Source organism: Megascapheus bottae, chromosome 21, assembly GCF_031878675.1.
Source record: "Megascapheus bottae isolate mThoBot1 chromosome 21, mThoBot2.hap1, whole genome shotgun sequence".
Classification (NCBI taxonomy): domain Eukaryota; kingdom Metazoa; phylum Chordata; class Mammalia; order Rodentia; family Geomyidae; genus Megascapheus; species Megascapheus bottae.
This window is the reverse complement of record NC_143529.1, coordinates 32,923,844-32,943,573: the sequence shown is the minus strand read 5'-3', so window position 1 is coordinate 32,943,573 and position 19,730 is coordinate 32,923,844. Positions and strand designations below refer to the sequence as shown.

Sequence of the window (19,730 nt, the reverse complement as noted above, 5' to 3'; positions counted from 1 at the left end):
ATATATATGACTTATCTGTATTATGAGTTAGAGCAATATTTGGCTCAGGATAAATGGTTTATAGATGTAAAGATTTAAGCTAACAATATTTTCTGTTGCTATCCAAGTAGCTTTAATCAATGACTTTCTTAAGCCTTTTCCTTCTTATTTAGGCTTTAGAAAGTAACCAATCACCAAAATTAAAACTGAAAATGATGTGTACTAAACTGCTGGTGATCCAGAGTCTAGCAGAATTCCCACACTGAAAAGATTACAGTTGCTTGAGAGACAGGACCAAAGCACAGAATAGCAAATGAAGGCTATTAGGTAACTAATGAGTGAAGCTTTCAGGCCAGGAGTCATCTTGTCTCTGGTATGTCAGGTAAAGGTGAAGAAGTGAGCTCTTGACTTAAGACCTTAGTAGAAGAAAGGGAATTTTCCAGTAGGCTTAAAGAGTCAGACTTTAGTGATGAACAAAAGTGAGTACTGTTCTGGAAGTGTTGGAAAAGAAGTCCAAATGGAGGCCAAATGGGATCAAGCCCCTTGCCCCATTGGAATAAACTTAGATTTTTTTGGAATCTGCTTGGATCCTTAGCTGTTGTTAATAGGATACAATTATTAAATGTATACTATGATTTCTTCATAAGACTGCAAAACCTGGCTGGTGCAATGACTCGTACTTGTAATCCCAGCTAGTCAGGAGGCAGACTGTGTCATAGTTTGAGTTTGTGCTGGGAATACAACTTAGCAAGACTTCATCTCAGTAAGTAAACCAGCTATGGTGGTGGTATTAACTTAAGTGTTAGTTATGCAGAGGCCATAGGGAGAATTTCTCTTCAGGCCAGCTCCTAGCTAACAAATACAAGGAATGGAGTTCAAACTCTAGTATGAGGGGAGGAAGACCTGTATACTCTTACCTACTTAGTTGACTTAACTTGTTTAAATAAGCTTTCTACTTTTTCTTTTTCTTTTTTTTTTTTAAGCCAGTCCTGGGCTTAAGCTCAGGGACTGAGCAGTGTCCTTGGATTTTTCTCAAGGCTAGAGCTCTACTACTTGAGCCTTAGCACCATTTCCGGCTTTTTCTAAGTATGTGGAATCGAACTCAGGTCTTCATGCATGCTAGGCAAGCTCTCTACCACTAGGCCAAACTCCCGGCCCCTTTCTACTTTTTTATTTCAACATTTTTCTTTTGGGAAATCTCTCTCTCTCTCTCTCTCTCTCTCTCTCTCTCTCTCTCTCTCTCTCTCTCTCTCTCTGTCTCTCTCTCTCTCTCTCTCTCTCTCTCTCTGTCTCTCTCTCTCTCTCTCTCTCTCTCTCTCTCTCTCTCTGTCTCTCTCTCTCTCTCTCTCTGTCTCTCTCTCTCTCTCTCTCTGTCTCTCTGTCTCTCTCTCTGTCTCTCTGTCTCTCTCTCTGTCTCTCTGTCTCTCTCTCTGTCTCTCTCTCTCTGTCTCTGTCTCTGTCTCTCGATAGGGCCTGGGCACTGTTCCTGAGCTCTTCAGCTCCAGACTACTCCACTACCCTTGAGCCAAGCCCCGCTTCCCATTGTCTAGAGGTTAATTGGAGATAAGTCTCAGGTCCTTTTGTACCCAGGCTGGCTGCTGGCTTTGATCCTCAGATCTCAGCTTCCTGAGTAGCTAGGATTACAGGCATGAGCACCCAAGCCCAGTTCAGGAAATATCTTTTTCCCTCTCATCCTTCATGGTTCAAATCAATTGGCAACCTAAGTGAACTCTAAACTAGCTCAGAATGGTTTCTCACCAACCTTTCTGAGGAACCAACTGCTAGTCCTTTGATGGGTCTTACCCACTGACTCTGAAAAAAGATACCAAGACCTTGCTTTTTTATTGGGAAAGGAGGAGATTCCCTAAATTCACAAATACTGGCTATGTAGACGCTACCTAGTGCTTTAGGTTGTAAATCAATTCAGCTGTACAAATCAGCCCAGCCAGTTGCTTTCATGAATAAGCTCTAACTTGTTTTTCTTGAAACAAAGCTAGCCAAATCCCAGGGATTGAGCCCACCAATGACACCCAGGCTCCTTTGACATGATTAAAGTTTAGGAGCACAGACTGGAGCCTGCTTCTACTTACAGGCCATGTGAAGTTCAGAACAGTTAGCCTTGTGCATATCTCAACCCATGCGTATAATTGTATCTACCTCATCATATTATTAGGAAGATTAACCAAATAAAATCTGTCATACACTTAGAACAGTGCCTGACATATAGAAAATGCTAATGTGGAAGTACCAGCTTTGAGGGAAAAAGACTTGGTTTTAAGACAAGTTGCCTACTTCTTGTTGTTTTTCTGTCTTTGTTTCCAGAAAATGCTTTTCATTTGTGAACAGGAATGAAACAAAATATCTATCTTTTTAGTGGAGTGTCTCTGGGAGAAGAAAGCTATAAAGACTCAGGAAATATTTTTACACCTACAATTTAATATTTTAAATAAAATCTTTTATTTTTAGCAATGATATTTTTTGTGCCAAAACTAGGACTTGAAGTCAGGATCTTGCACTCTTGCCTATGTATCATTTCATTCACAACTAGTAGCAGTGACAGTATTTGAATGAAGGAAATATTTGTCAGCTCCTTATTTTGTTAAAGGAAGAAATTTAATTGTTTTAAAGCCCCATCTGGTGGATGCTACACATTACTACAGGCTTTCTTTGCCTCTGTCTACTTCCCTTGTTTCAGATTCAGAGGAGAATAAAACTTACAAAGACCCTAGCATTATAAAGCTTTAAAAAAAAATCAATAATTGAGTCCGGTAATTTGGCCTAGTGGTGGAGTTCTTGTTTAACATGCACTAAAATCCAGGTTTGATTCCTGAGTGCCACATACATAGAAAAAAAGTCAGAAGTGGTTCTGTGTGGCTCAAGTGGTAGAGCTCTAGCCTTGAGAAAAATCCAATAATTGTATTTTATTATCAGGGTGATATATAGAGGGGTTCCAGCTACATTCATCAGGTAGTGGGTACATTACTTTTTTTTTTTGCCAATCCTGGGCTTGGGATCAGGGCCTGAGCAGTGTCCTTGCTGTGGCTCTACCACTTGAGCCACAGCACCACTTCTGGTTTTATTCTATGTATGTGGTACTGAGGAATTGAACCTGGGTCTTCCTGCATGCTAGGCAAACACTCTACTACTAGGCCAAATTCCCCGTCCGGTACATTACTTCTTTTTTTTTTTTTTTTTTTTTTTTTTTTGCCAGTCCTGGGCTTGAGCTCAGGGCCTGAGCCCTGTCTTTGGACTTTCTCAAGGCTAGCACTCTACCACTTGAGCCTCAGCACCATTTCTAGCTTTTGTCTATGTGGTACCAAGGAATCAAACCTGGGTCTTCGTGCATGCTAGGCAAGCACTGTAACCACTAGGCCAAACTCCCGGCCCCGGTACATTACTTCTTAAACATTGATAATCCCTTTCCATGTTTTTTCTCCCGGTTCCCCTTACCTCCTTTTTTAAGGGAGACATGTACACATGTTAGCAAACGCAAATACTAGATGAGCATTGTAAAATAAGGTCAAAGAAGATGAAGACAGGAAGGGTAGGGTAATATAAGATGACATTTGAGCCTAGGGGCAAGTCATTGCCATTTGGAAGAAAAGTTCTAGCAGCATAACCTGATTGTGGTGATTTGAACAAAGTAAAGATAGAGAAAGGTCAGAGAAGCTGGGGAAAAGAGGAGGCATCACAGAATGTGCCAGGCCACAATAAGAACTTGGGCTTTCCTTATTGCTTACCCTCCTGCACCCCTGTAGTTTGTGTTGTGAGGAGAACTGAAGAGAAATGCCGATAATCGGTATGACATTTTGTTTCAAGTGCTCATTGTGAGGTCATCTGCTCATTGATGCCATCTACTGTTGTAAAATTCTTACAAAGATATGGGAACTAATGCAGTGGGATAGGAGTGATGTCACCAGGTCCAAGCCATCATTGTTTTGAATGTCAGAAGTGAATACCCGGTAGGTGATGTCTCATCTTTTAGACTAGTAGAGGTCACTTTTTAAAATGACTATATAATAGTGAAATAGTGCCCTTTGCAAGTAATCTATAAGTAACCCTGGCAGACTAAACTACGATGTGAAGTTGTCATTAGCTGTCTCTCTTATTTTACAATCTGGTGGAATCTTGCTTAGAATATAGAAGAATGGTGAGGCTTTGAACACTACCCCCCGGTTGAGTTCATATCATATACCATAGAATTGAGGGCTTCTAGTTTTATTCCAGATGCTGAAGACTGAAAGTTCAGTCAGTAAATACCTCTCTTGCTTCCTAGCAAACACTTTCTATTTGTTTTCACATTGCTGAGGTCAGGTAAAAAAGTACCATAGTTTTATAAAATTGTTTATTTTTTGTTCATTTTTTAGGTTGGTACAGGTCTTGGGCCTACACTGGAGTTTTATGCACTGGTATCTCAGGAACTGCAGAGAGCTGACTTGGGTCTCTGGAGAGGTGAAGAAGTAACTCTTAGCAATCCAAAAGGTAATTTGAATCTGTGAGTCAGTAAATTAAATGCTATTTAAGGTCAGATCATGGATCTTTACATTAAGGATCATTAAAAACAGTTAATTTCTGTTAGAGGACCATGTTCTTCTAACCCTTTTTTAAAAATCTTGTATATCAAATAGGATAAGGCATTCCAGCTCTACAGGACTTCTATTCTCCAGTTTTGACAATGTTAAATTTCTTACATGTTCTAAGTTACTTGGTTTTGTTCTTGTTTTGGGAAAAACAATCTGAAGTTTGGTGAATTGCTCGTTTTACAGGAAGCCAAGAAGGGACCAAGTATATTCAAAACCTCCAGGGCCTGTTTGCGCTTCCTTTTGGTAGGACAGCTAAGCCAGCTCATATCGCAAAGGTTAAGATGAAGTTTCGCTTCTTAGGAAAATTAATGGCTAAGGCTATCATGGATTTCAGATTGGTAAGTTTAGGATTGTTTGCTTTTCTACAATGTTGGTGTACTATGTTCTGTGAAGGTACTTCAGTCCCCTACACTCAATGCTGTATTTTAGAGCACTACTTCTTAATCTTAAAGGTGTATATGGATCACTTAGGAATTTAAAAAACAGCTCTGTTGCAGTAGGATAGGAGTAAGGGTGTCCTACTGCCCAGCAGAATTTGCAGAGCAGCTGCCAGCCAATGGCTCACTCCTTCAATAGCCAAAGTTCAAAGAAAGCGAGCAATGTTGAGGGTGGCTTTAATTATAATTTTGAAACAATCAGTCATTTCATTATTCAGTAAGAAAGCCTATTAGAGGGCTCTTGTGAAAGTAACCCACATAATGAGTGTTTGTGGAGGTTTGAATATTTCTGGACTTTTCTTCATTTCCTTTTCTCATATTTTCTTAGATACTTTTATCTGTATATATAAGACATTTTCATCTGTTGTCAGATTTATAAACTTTTTTGTTGAGCAGAAGAATGGATTATTGTCAATTATTTTAGAAGTTACATTTTTCTAAGTTTTAAATAAGTTCTCCATTTCAACTTGTTTCAGAATATTTAATAATTCAGACTACAGTGAAATTGAATTTGCATTTGTTTAGTTCAAATAGTTAAACCTCTCTACGCACCTCTTAATGTTTCAGAGACCCTCATGTAAAATGTATCATGAAGAACATGTCTATCATTAAGAAAAAGTTATTCTGTATTAGTGTTTAAATCATTACTATTCTAAATTTATTAGGGTTTTAAATTAAGATTATCAATTTCATAGAGAGCTAGTAATTATTTATAAATAAATACCTTTTGGGGTATTCATTGACTTTTTCACATGATTTTTTAAGTGTCCGTCTGATATTAAGGTAATCTAGAAGCTCATTATGACAGTAATTTGCATGTTGCCATTCAGGTGGACCTTCCCCTTGGCTTACCCTTTTATAAGTGGATGCTACGGCAAGAAACTTCACTGACATCACATGATTTATTTGACATCGACCCTGTTGTAGCCAGATCAGTATATCACCTGGAAGATATTGTCAGACAGAAGAAAAGACTGGAACAAGATAAATCCCAGGTAGGCCTACAGGAAGAAGTTGGACCAGTGAATCAGTTCCTTTTTTGTTATTGTTGAGTGATGAAGCTTGTTATATGATTTATATTAAATACCATTGAAATTTTACATTAGTACTTCATTTCTAAGAAATGATTTAATTATACTAAGCAGGAACTGGACTTTAGGTCATGTAATTCTAATTTAGGAAGCCGAGAATAGAAGAATAGCTTTTGGAGGCTAGCCTACAGTTTTGAGATTCATTTTCATCCTGTAACTTTGTGTAAGGTATAGATTAGTAGGATCACAGTTTCAAGCCAGCCAGTCTAAGCAGAAAAAAGTCTTGAGACACAAGAAGTTTGGTCTACTGGCATGTGCCTGTTATTCCCAAATACAGTGAGAAGCCTTAAATAGTAAATTATGTTCTAGACACACATTTAGGCAGGAAGCCAGACCACAATTCAGAAGTAATTAGCACAGAAAGGCTACTGGAAGGCATGGCTCAGCAGAACCATATGCCTGGTAAGTACCAAGCCATATTCATGCCTTAGTACCACCCTCCCACGGTAGAAACACAAAGTGTCTAATGTATGATTTCACAAAGGACAAGGTCATCAATTAATAACATCAACTAATGAACAAACAGTTTTGATTTTTAAGTTACATTTAATTGAAACCATAAATGTGACCTCTTGTTTATTTAATTTTAGATGCTTAATCTTATTAAATTCCTTCAGCATGTATTTGAACCATTGAAACTATTCTCAGTGCAGTTTTGTTTTCTGAAAATAGGGCTTAATTTTGGAATAGCCCATATTTTTTAATTTTGAGCCTTTCTATCATTATATAAACTTAGTTATAACTTAAAAGTTATATTAGCAGTATCTCAATTTGGTTCAGTCCAAAATTAATAGAAACATTGGTTTTTTAAGAGAGTGGCATATTTGGGAATAGCTTCTGTTTGTGTAGATAACAGCGGTGTTAGGTTAAGCCAACTGAATTACATATAAAGAGGCAAATTGAAATGTTTTGATTCATGAAATATGTCATAGTTTTTCATGAGGTAGAAAGGAATTTATAGGGATGGATAGGTTTTTAGAGTACTTTTTTATATTAGGCAGAAGCTGATTTGTAAGGGGCTTATCTCCCCACTTGGTAATTACAGTGTTTTTGCTTTGTTTTGGTGTCACACCTGGGACTTGGACTCAGGGCCTTGCACTGTCCCTTAGCTTTTTGCTTCAAGGCTAGCATTCTACCAGTTAAGCAACAGCTCCACTTATGGTGTTTTGCTTATTATTTGGAGATTCAAATCTTACGGACTTTCTTGCCTAGGCTGGGCTTTGAACCATGATCCTCAGAGCTCAGCATTTTGAGTAGCTAGGATTATAGATAAGAACCACTGGCACTCAGAGCTTAGCTTAAATAATTGTTAACTGGAAATACATTTAAGAGGAATTAATATTTAAGAGTCTAAGCCCCTTTTTTCTTACAAGATCTGTTACCTTAGGATGTTTTACAATTGTTTAGGTTTAAACTTTACAACTTTTTAGTTTAAAGAGTAGTCTATAAGTAAAAGGAAGAAAAAAGGAAATAAAACTTAACAACACTGTTTTATGTACTTCACAAGTATTAAACTGTGCAACAACTTTGCAAATTTTTAGATACTTGTTACTGTTAAATTTTACAGATGAGAAATTGAAGGCATATAGGTTGTGCAATCTAATATCACACATAGCATGGGGCAGTTGGAATTCAAACTTGGGCTGTATGTTCTTGGAGCCTACATTTCTCCATATTGCTCTTCCACAAATTTCCTTTTGATATTTGTTACTCTGTTCTTTATTTTTCTTAAGTCAAGCATTTAAGATGTATAACAAGATCATACTATAGAAGTTGGTTTACTTTACTGATCGACTTAGACCATTAAAAATTGGCATTCTGTGAAGTAACATACCTATTATTTTATAAAAATTCTCAAAATAGCCAGGCAATGGTGGTTTACACCTGTAATTTATCTACTTAGGAAGTGGAGACCAAAGGATTGTGTTTGAAAGCCAGCCTGTGCAGTGGCTTAAGAGGTAGAGCAATGGCCACGAGCAAAAGAAGCTCAGGGACAGTGCCTAGGCCATAGATGCCTTCTACAGTGCAGTTTTTATTAGCATATGTTACTTACACAGATTTCTATTTCCATGTATGTTTACAATGCAGTTTACCATCTCAATTTTTCTGTGTTCCTTTCTTCCACTGCCCTCTTTCTAAAATGATTTTGAACAGGTTTCATTGGTCTCTTTTTAACACATGCTGCTTCAACCATATTCATCCTCCTATGTCTTAGACATGTTTGTTTGTTTGTTTTAGCCAATTCTGGGGCTTGAACTCAGAGCCTGGGCACTGTCCTTGGGCTTTCTCAAATCTGGCACTCTACTACTTGAGCCACAGTACCACTTCTGGCTTTTTCTTTGTATGTGGTACCGAGGAATTAAACCTAGGGCTTTATGCATGCTAGGCAGGCACTCTACCACTAGGCCATGTTCCCAGCCTCATCTTAGATTTTTTTTTTTTTTTGCCAGTCCTGGGCTTAAGCTCAGGCCCAGAGGACTGTCCTTGGATTTTTCTCAAGGCTAGAACTCTACCACTTGAGCCTCAGCACCACTTCTGGCTTTTTCTAAGTATGTGGTACCAAGGAATCAAACCTGGGTCTTCGTGCACGCTAGGCAAGCACTCTACCACTAGGCCAAACTCCAGGCCCTATCTTAGATGTTTTTAAATTGAGTAGTAAAGCTACTTTTTACCATTAATTATCAGCATATGATCCAGCTTAGGGTTCTCTTTGGAAATTTTTTTCTGTCATAGCATTCCTGTATGAATACCAGTTGCTTGTGCTTTAGACTGGCTGAAGTAGTTTAATGTAGCATCTCTAGAATTCTTTAGATGAACTTTGCCAGTGGGAAAAGTTAGTTAGCATGACTAGACAGTACATTGCCTATATTTACAATTAACTGTCTTACTCGGTTTTTTAGTTTATATCCATATTAGGTTCATTAACATTGGTCTAGAATTAATAAAAAAGCTTGGTTCCGGAGCCCATTGCTTCAGGTTACCTTTATGTTTTGTTTTTAATTTTATTGTCAGGGTGATGTAAAGAGAAGTTACAGTTACATATGTAAGGTAGTGGGTACTTTTCATGTAGAACATAGTTACTCCCTCCCATGTTCTTTCCCCCCCTCCCATGTTGTAAAGTTCATTTCCAACATACTGTCTTGTGAGTATTGCTGTTACATTGGTTTACCCTTTGTTCTTTTGTCTTACCATTTTGTTGATCCCTAATTCAAATTGAACATACACACAGTTCACTAGGTGCAAAAATCAGATATATAAACCATAGTCGGAAAACACACAAGAAAGAAATACCTTCATACTTAGTACATTAAAAACCACAAAGAAAGCCTCTTGTTTCCATATCTTGGAGTTCATTTCCCTTTATATCATATATTCATATGAACATAGCTATTGTGGTATTGTGATCCTCTGTTAGGAAAATCTTTATACTAATTATTACAAATGAGGAAAACCATGGAGTCTGTTTCTTTGGGCTTGGCTTACTTAATATTTTTTCCCAAGTCTCTCCATTTCCTTACAAATGTGGTGATGTCATTCTTTCTGATGGCAACATTGAATTCTATTGTGCATATATACCACATTTTCTTGATCCATTCTTGTACTGAGAGGCATCTGGATTGGTTTCATATCTTAACTATGGTAAATAATGCAATGTGGATGTGCTGGTAGCTTTAATATGGTCATGTTTGTAGACATTTTGGCAAATGCCCCAAAGTGGGATTGCTGAGTCAGAGGAATCTTTTGAGGAATCTCCATACTGCTTTCTGGAGTGGTTGAACAAGCTTTATACTCCCACCATTGTGGGCTTTTTGTAAAATTTGATTTGAATATACCCAAAGTAGCAAACTTCTCAGTGTAGAAGATGTGTCAGTTTTCTCACAGAAATAGATTCTGCAGCACTTGTGATAATTTTTCGTTCATATATAGAGTATGGCCAAAAGTAAATTTTATGAATAAATTAAAAGCAATGGAACTCATCAAGTGTTACTAGGATTCTCTTTTATAAACACAAAGTATATCTGTGGAAGTAAATTCTTTTTTCTCATATTTTTATTGTAATTAATAAAGGGTTACAGTTATATTATCCAGATAGAAGGAGCATTACTTCACACACATTGATACCCCTTGTCATGTTTTTGTCCCCATTTCCTTCCCCCCCACCCCTCCCCTCATCTTGTTTCCCCCCCTTCCCTTTCCTATTTCAAATAAACACATAAATGTATATACAATATACCAGATTACAAGGTAAGAAACTGTAACAATATGAGAATAACCAAGGGACAACAAAAAGAGATGAGAAATAACATACTGTGAATGTAAATTCTTAAAGCCTAACACCTTTCTGTATTTTCTTTCTGAAAGACCAAAGAAAGTCTACAGTATGCATTGGAAACACTTACTATGAATGGCTGCTCAGTTGAAGATCTAGGATTGGATTTCACACTGCCAGGATTTCCCAACATTGAACTGAAGAAAGGAGGGAAAGATATACCAGTCACCATTCACAATTTAGAGGAATACCTAAGAGTATGTAACTATATGTCTTTGTGGGAATGTAGTGATATGGGAGTTTGCCTGTTGTATCCTGTGCAGAAGAGAAGAAAGAGACTTCACTGATCCAGTAGAATACAGGCCCTTCTACATCGTTGGGACCATTCAAGAATGTTGCTTTTTTTTTTTTTTTTTGCAAGCCCTGGGCTTGAGCTCAGAGCCTGAGCACTGTCTTTGGCCTTTCTCAAGGCTAGAACTCTACCACTTGAGCCTCAGCACCACTTCCAGCTTTTTCTATATATGTGGTACCAAGGAATTGAACCCATGCTAGGCAAGCACTTTAACCACTAGGCCAAACTCCCAGCCCCAAGAATGTTGCTTTTTTAAGGCTTTAGCCTAATTTTTTTTTTTTTAGAAAATAAACCAGCTGTTGGTTGATAACCATGGATAGCATACTCAAACCTGAATGCAACATAAAGGCATCTTGTTTTCCTACTTTAAGAAAAAGGATCACCTGCTGCTGGTGGCTTGCACCTATAATTATGGCTACTCAAGAAGCAGAAATATGAGGGTCACAATTCGAAGCCAGCTTGGGCAGGAAAGTTTGTGAGGTTCTTAACTCCAATTAAATAGCCAAAAGCTGGAAATAAAGCTGTCACTTAAGTGGTAGAGCCTTAGTCTGGAGCAAAAAAGAACAAAACACTAAGGGGAAGAGCACTTGAGTTCATGTCCCGGTATCTACACACAATTTTCTTTCATAGGAACTTTGATTTCAGGTGCCTGCATGTACAGTCTTGCCTGTTTATAAGAGGTACACACTGTAGGAAACATGTTTTTTAGAATGTAACAGGACTTAGAACTAAACAGTTGCTAATTTTGAATCTTGATACATTAATTTTCAGTAATACTTTACTATTTGGGGACAGTCTCTTGTTAATGGGTATGGCAATACTGATCCTATAGTAGAGAAGTCGTAAAAGCTGTTCCATCTATTCGTTTGTATACACTTTTTTGTTTGCTTGTTTTGTTTTTGCTTTGTTTTGCTTTTTTTCCAGTCCTGGCACTTGAACTCAAGGCCTGAGCACTGTCCTTAGACACTTTTTGCTCAAGGGCTAGCGGTCTGCCACTACTGCTAGGGCTTGAACTTTCAGCCTGGGCTTTGTCCCTGAGCTGCTTTTGCTGAAGGCTAGTACTCTACTTAAGCCACAGTGCTACATCTGACTTTCTCAGAGTATTTTATTAGAGATGAGAGAAGAGTCTCATGGACTTGGCTAGGAATGTGGATTAGTGATAGCATGCTTGCCTGGCATGCCTTGAGGCCATGGGTTCAATTCCTCAGTACCATATACATAGAAAAAGCTGGAAGTGCTGTTGTGGCTCAAGTGGTAGAGCTCTAGCCTTGAGAGAAAGCCCAAGGATAGTGTTCAAGCCCTGAATTCAAGCCCTAGGAATGGCGTTCCCCTCCACCCCCCCAAAAAAATAATGAAATTAAAAATATTTTTTTAAAGACTCTCATGGACTGTTAGGGCTGGATTTGAACTGCAGTCCTCACATCTCAGCCTCCCAAGCAACTGGTACCAGCTTGTTTTTTGTTTTTGTTGTTTTGGGTTGGTTGGTTTGCTTTTGGTTTTGTCAGTCTTGGGGCTTGAACTCTGGGCCTGAGCTCTTCTTCAGCCCATGGCCAGTGCCCTACCCCTGGAACCACAGTGCCACTTATGGTTTTCTGGTGGTTAGACTTTTGTGCCCAGGCTGGATTTGAACCTCTATCCTCAGATCTCAGCCTCCTGAGTAGCTAGGATTGCAGATGTGAGCCACCTTACCCGGCTCAGCTTATTTTTTTTAAGTGATCCAGAAAGTTATTTTACTGTATAATAGTAATAAAAAATGAAATATTATTTCTGTTTTATTTTTGCAGCTGGTTATATTCTGGGCACTCAATGAAGGTGTTTCTAGGCAATTTGATTCTTTTCGAGATGGATTTGAATCCGTTTTCCCACTTAGTCATCTTCAGTACTTCTACCCAGAGGAAGTAAGTAGTCATTTCTCATGATTTTCAGTTCTGTACCTGTAATTATCTTAGTGGAATATTTTAGTGTTGGAATCAAAGACATCATTTGTTTTCAAAAAAAAACAAAAAAAAAACAAAAAAACGGGTTTAAAGCAAGGAGGAGAATTTAAAGCAAGATAAGGAAATTTCCTGAGCAAGAAGTAATATTAAAATAGGCATCTCCTAGAAAAAAAGTGTGCAGTCTTACTATATGATAGAGTAAAACTTGGCATCCTCTGTCAACTGGAACCCCCTCAAATCCCACCCCACCTGCCCCACAATAATTCTCCATAAGGGATGGGAATTGTGTGCATGGCCTCCTGTCTGCATGTTTCTCCACTGCAGAGGTTTCCTCAGTAGCTTATACTTTCTTAAATGAAACATTTCATCTCCTAGGTTAGTCCTTAAAGTTTTAGGAGGTATAAATTGTCATGTAATGATGAATCTAAGAATGAAACGATTTATCTATTTGTCTCCATTTATACTGAGTTTTGTTGTTGTTGTTGTTGTTGTTATTTGTTGCATGTTTTTTGTTGTTGTTTGTTTGTTTAACCAGTCCTGGGGCTTGAACTCAGGGTCTGAGCACTGTCCTTGGGCATTCCTCAAGGATAGCACTCTACCACTTGAGCCACAGCACCACTTCGGGCTTTTTCTGTGTATGTGGTACCAAGGAGTTGAACCTAGGTCTTTGTGCATTTTAGCAAGCACGCTACTACTAGACCAACACTCTCAGCCCTGTGTACTGAGTATTCTAAGTCATCTTTTTTTCTTTCTTTTTTTTTTTTTTGCCAGTCCTGGGCTTGAGCTCAGGGCCTGAGCCCTGTCCTTGGACTTTCTCAAGGCTAGAGCTCTACTGCTTGAGCCTCAGCACCACTTCCGGCTTTTTTCTATATATGTGGTACCGAGGAATCGAACCCGGGTCTTCGTGCATGCTAGGCAAGCACTTTAACCACTAGGCCAAATTCCCAGCCCCTCATCTTTTTTTCTTTCTTAAATATTTCACCAATATCAATTGGCCATAGAATGGCCATGAATGTATTAAATTCCTCCAATATGGGAAGCTTTTGTTTTTACTCTATCATACTATTTTTAGAGTGTACATGCATTATTGCTTGACTCTGGAACTTTTGAATGACTTAGCATTTTGAGCTTGATTATTTTATATCCACTTTTATTTACTACTTAAGGCACATACTGTACTTGGTATTTGTAGGGAACAGGGACTTTGTATTACTGAAATTGAAAGTAGCAAGGCTTCTAGGACTTAGTCTTGGTTTTCATCATGCTCACTACTTCATACATGACCTTATCCAAGTTACTGTGTTTGATATAGGATACAACAGATCTATAAAACAGCTATTTCATTACATAACGTGGTAGCACCTACAAAGTTAGGTGCCTCATAATAATGCATGTGGTAGGTACTAAACTTTATTTTCCACAAATTGGGTTTTCTTCATACATGCAGCCTTCCACAACAACAATTAGAAGGAGAAATACCTTAATTTAAACTGATGTTATATTTTTCTAAGGACAGAACAGAAAGCCATTTTGTCTCACTTTGTGTAATTCTGGTTGCCCTTGAACTTGTAATCGTCCTGCCTCAGTTTCCTAAATGCTGGGATTATAGTTGTCAGATACAATGTCCAGCAGTATTTCTAATATCCTGAATATCTAAGTTAGTCCCCATGCAAATAGCCATGTGGCATAGACCCTCCCTCCTCCACCCCTCATTATAAATTAAAACCTGCCCCTTTTGCTATATATCAATTTATTTTTTTGTCCACTTGTCCTTTCCACTGTTTTATAATTCTTGGCTTCCATAGTTGTATATACTATGTATACACCTTTTGAAAGCCAGGCTTTATAAACTGCTAGGATTGGAAACAGATTTGCAATTCAAATCCTCTAAAATAATGAGAAAAGGGTTAAAATCAAATCATAATTCAAGTTCTGTATCAGACCCTTGTTATTTGAGGTTAAAGACTTCTCTGAAACACAGTCCCTGAAAATACACCAAAAAAGAGAAACAATGAATTAAACTTGTTAGGTGGAGGCCCTAACAGTATGTTTGGTACTGAATGTTAGGGTTGAATTTATACAAGTAGGCCTTTATTTTCACATAGATGTACAGGATTTTTTTGTTTTTTAAGTAATATTGATCCTTTATCCTCAAAGCTGGATCAGCTCCTATGTGGCAGTAAAGCAGACACTTGGGATGCGAAGACGCTAATGGAGTGCTGCAGGCCTGATCATGGCTACACTCATGACAGGTAACCACTGGTCTTTAGAGGACACATGTGAACAGTGAAAGTTTATTTGAGGAGGAAGGTGCAAGTGGCTCATACAAGCTAAGATCTTAAGATCACAGTTCAAAGCCAGCCTGGGCATGGGGGGGCTTTTTTTGGTGGTGAGGCTTGAACTCTGGGCTTAGGTACTGTCCTTGGGCTCTGTCAAGGCTCATGCCCTATACCTTGAGCCACAGCACCACTTTCAGTTTTCTGCTGATTAATTGAACTCCTAAGAGTCTCAGACTTGTGCCCAGGCTGGCTTTGAACCACGATCCTCAGATTTCACCCTCCTGAGAAGCTAAGGTTACAGGCGTGCAACTAATTTTTTTTTTTTTAAACTATAAAGATCCAAAGGTTTTGTATTCCTAGCTACTCAGGAGGCTGATATCTGAGGATCCCCATTCTAAGCCATCCCAGGCATGAGACTTATCTCCAATTAACCACTAGAAAACCAGAAGTGGCACTGTGGTTCAAGGGATGTGTAGGGTGGTAGCCTTGAGGTGAAGAGCTCAGGGACAGCGCCCAGGCCAGTGCTGAAACCCCACAAACCCCCTTCCCCCAAAAAAACAAAAAACAAAGGTTTTAAATATTTCTGTAAAGTAAAACAGGTTTAGTTTGACTTTATCCATTTAGTGCCAGTGATTTCTGCTATAACAGAAAAGCAATTTTATGGCATATTAGTTGTAATGGGTGTTCACATGTAGCCATATTTAAAACTGACTCTATAGTTATTAATGTAATGTTTCTTCAGATTGGTTAAAGACTGTACCTTACACAGTGGAATAATTTTGATTTACTTCTTTTTGCTATAGTCGGGCGGTGAAGTTCTTGTTTGAGATTCTCAGTAGTTTTGATAATGAGCAGCAGAGGTTATTTCTCCAATTTGTGACTGGTAGTCCACGATTACCTGTAGGAGGTGGGTATAATGTTTGCATTTGTTATATCTATCATTGTGTGTGTGTGTGTGAAACTTCATAACAATGTAGACATTTCTTTGACTTAGAATACCTTTAATCTGTTTTGTCTAGTAGCATCAGTAATACCATAACTGGCAGGAAAACTTCTTTGAGTCTTTAAGTATACTGAAATAGGATTACTAATTCTTATATGGTGCTGCTTCAAAATTGGTTTGTACATTATAGTTGATTTAAATGATTAGCTCCTTTGTTGCCATAAGAATCTATGAGAATGGAGTCTAAACATTAAGTTACAATAATATGCTCCTGCAAAACCAGGAGACAAAGAACTATTGCCTCTTTCCTACCCCGGCCCCTTTTGTTTTCTTTTTTTGGCCAGTCCTGGAGCTTGAACTCAGGGCCTGGGCACTGACATTGGGCTTTCTTAAGGCTATCACTCTACCACTTACTTTTTGTGTGTTTGCTGTACTGAAGAACCCGGGGCTTTGTGCATGCTAGGCAGTGCACTCTACCATTAGGCCACCCTCCCAGCTGTCAGGATTTTCTTTAGTGACTGAAGAGCAGGTTTCATACAGTGTGTTGAAAGTATAGTTGCCAAAAAGTACCCCAGTGTATTTGCATGCGTGTATTGATATTTTATGTCAAAGCAGTATATTATTATCTGAGAAACTTTTAATTTGCCAAGTTTCTTGAGCTTCGTTGTTTTTTTTCCTCATTAGGATTTCGGAGTTTAAATCCACCTTTGACTATTGTCCGGAAGACATTTGAATCAACAGAAAACCCAGATGACTTCTTACCTTCTGTAATGACTTGTGTGAACTATCTTAAGTTGCCGGACTACTCAAGCATTGAAATAATGCGTGACAAACTGTTGATAGCAGCGAGAGAAGGGCAGCAGTCATTCCATCTTTCCTGATCACAACAAGAAATCAGTGTCTGCCTGTTACAGCAAAAGAAAAAAAAATCATGATTTCTTTTCTAAATGTATCACCTGGGTCAAGGAAACATGTTACGCCTTCTTGTTGTAGGAAAAAAAGACTTGCAGATTATAAAAGAGATACTTGGTTGATATTCATTAATGGCCCCATGGACTTAAAGTGATCAGGCCCTAAAATGTTGTTGTGATGAGGTTTCTTTAGCAAGTTCTTGTTTAAATTATCATTTATTTGATGAGTGAAGTTTTTAACTTGCTTTGCTGTGTGAAATTTAAAAGGGATGTTTTTCCAGGCTGAACAATAAATGTCGCTGTGCAGTTTAATTCCGGGCTGTGTGTATCCATCTAGCTAAGTTTGCAGTTTTGTTTTCTCCAAAGACAGCTCATGTACATAAAGTACAGAAATTAAAGCTCACATGTATTTGACAACTGTAGTTCAGTAGATGGGCTCTGTGCTTTTCACTTTCTTCTAATTCACTTTCCCTGACTGACTCATTATTGTCTGTTTTGGGGTGTGTGTGTGTGTGTGTGTGTGTGTGTGTGTGTGTGTGTGTGTGTGTGTGTACATGTATGTACAGCACTCAGTTGTGATGTTTTCATTAGCATGGATTTTTTTTTGTTATCCCATGTTTTCAGATGAAGAAATAATTTAAATTTCATTGAATGGAAATATATTGTCAATATGATTCAGCCTTTGTAACTAAGTAGATTTTTCTTATAGTTTAGTTTTAATATAGTAAATAGTTTATTACTGGCTTTTTGCCAGGTGACACAGTAGGACTGTTTACATGGTGATTCCAGCAGCATCAGCCTCTTGAATTTTGAGGCAGGAAAGCTCACTGATTTGTTTTGTGTAGGTTTCAAAAGTCTCTACGTTGGGCTAGCCAGTATTTATTCTACATTCAGAGCATTTAAAATTGATGTAACTTAAAAAAAAAAAGAAAGAAAAACGCAGTTTTCCTTTCCTGTTGGAATAAGCATTTTTTTCCCCTTGTTCTTGTGTTACATTTGTGTTCCTTTTTTTTCATTCTCAGAACCCTTTTCCCAGTGTTCACTTGAGACAAACAGTTCAACCTGGGTCTCCACACAGACAAAAGCACCTGTAAGCAATGCTGTCCATTTGTTTTATGTGCTGATTTCTCAAATCTGCAATAATCTTATCAGGTTAATGTTTTTACCTGAAAATAAATAAAGTTTGCTTCACCTTTTTGTTTATAGTTCTGTGCTGTATGCATAACATCCAGCTGTGTCGATGAATAGTTACTGTAAGTTAATTACATGTTCATGATTCAGGTTGTGGCTGATTTTGCTATTTAAACAATTTGTTATAGCAACTTGAACATAATAATATGGAAAGAAAATGGGAGGAGATGCCTTTCTTCCTAAGGCTCAAAATTAAGCCTGTGGCATAAATTTGAGTTTTCTAGTATTTAATCTTGAAAATGACTGGTGAATCAATTTGTTATTGAACTATGAGAAATCAAAGTTTTATTAGTTGACATAGAAACCCTTTTCCCCATCCCATCAGAGAAACTTGCTGGCTAGTTTTATTTTGGTTGTTGTCATTTTACACTCCAAGGCCTTACATGGAAAACCTCGCTGTGTTTACCTGGACTATAACCCAATGAATATGAAGGACTTGCTGAAGGAAGGGGGAACAGGAGTCTCGCCCTGTGCTTGTAATGGCTGACAAGTGAGCAACTCCACTCTGAAATCCAAGCTGTGTTTCAGCTAGAGGGAGCTGAACTGCTTCCATAAGTGAAATGGAATATCTTCACAAACATAATAAAGGCTTTTGTGTGACAACAGAATTTTATTCCCTCGCCCCTTGCCCCCAGAGTTTTGTTACAATGTTGACATCTGTATACTAATAATTTCCTATATTAAAAGTAACTTTTATCCATGTTGTGACACTAGCAGATTTGATCTTATTGATTCCACCATTTAATGAATACATAGGGAGATTCTCACTCAAACTTGAGTAATTCGGAGTTAGTAATTGTTTAAAAGCTTTTGGTTTTCAACTTAAGTCTTCAGTACATGGGATTTTTGGATAATTATAGTGCTCTCTGTCTTGGCAAAGATCATAAGATACTGCATCCTTTGCTGTTACTCCAGGTATGCCTTAAATTTGCTTCACAGACATATCTACAAGCACTATTTTCTTAGTGTGTACTCAACACAAGACGGTTGGATACTGAGATTTTATTGCCCTTCAGTTGCTGAGATGGAGGTTTTAGTGTTAACACTAGTGTTATTCAGGCATTGATCTGTTGTGTGCTAGCTTCTACACTTGGGGAATGGAGAGGGAGGGTATACATGTAATTTGTCTCTTGCCTTAGAAGTCAACCAAATTTCTAACTAGTGTAGCCTTGGCCAGGCTGGGCTCAATTCAGTAGAATCCTTCCGACACAATCACTTGACTCAGATGCAAATTCCTGTTTTGTGCTTTAGCTCTGGTTCCCAGTGTTGATCAGAAGCTTGTTCCATACGGGAAGAAGTGATATGCCACTGAAGTTCATTCCTCTGTCTGGTTCTTATGCTTCATGGGTAGTGCAGAAGGTGGTACAGCTGGCATAAGTTGCCCACTTTTGGCCCCAACATGATTTCCCTCAAAGCATCTGGGGCATGAAGAGCAAAAGAGATTAAAAAAAAAAAAAGCACCAGCTTTTTATATTCAGGAAATAGCATTAAACTCTTTGATTTCTACAATAGGAATTTTGTAAGTTTGTAATTTTCCATCTTGTATTGATGTTAGACTCTTAAATTCTGTAAGTAGGTATGAGCTCAGTGAATTGGACATCGCGATTATTCCAAAAGAAAAAACTGATTAAGGACGCTTGCTGGAAGAACACCTAAAGGTATACTCATAAACCAAGTCCCTTTGTAGGGAGGGATCCCGATGTAACTCATTCTCCATTATAAAAAATCACCATCTTTTAATTTATCTCAGGCTTCGT

General features: G+C 38.1%; 1 protein-coding gene across 31 annotated transcripts in view; it reads left to right on the top strand.

Moving 5' to 3' along the window:
* Trip12 (thyroid hormone receptor interactor 12) overlaps window positions 1–17,094 on the top strand; it is a 135,656-nt gene extending 118,562 nt beyond the window's left edge. For all 31 annotated transcript variants that reach the window (XM_090354963.1, XM_090354966.1, XM_090354965.1 and 28 more), the window contains 8 exons: window positions 4,347–4,461; window positions 4,746–4,900; window positions 5,830–5,994; window positions 10,453–10,617; window positions 12,497–12,610; window positions 14,807–14,901; window positions 15,732–15,835; window positions 16,556–17,094. In XM_090354963.1, the coding sequence (XP_090211089.1) occupies window positions 4,347–4,461; window positions 4,746–4,900; window positions 5,830–5,994; window positions 10,453–10,617; window positions 12,497–12,610; window positions 14,807–14,901; window positions 15,732–15,835; window positions 16,556–16,752 (1,110 nt within the window). In that variant the 3' untranslated portion in view covers window positions 16,753–17,094. The remainder of the gene's footprint in view (window positions 1–4,346; window positions 4,462–4,745; window positions 4,901–5,829; window positions 5,995–10,452; window positions 10,618–12,496; window positions 12,611–14,806; window positions 14,902–15,731; window positions 15,836–16,555) is intronic.
* The last annotated feature ends 2,636 nt before the right edge of the window (window positions 17,095–19,730 follow it).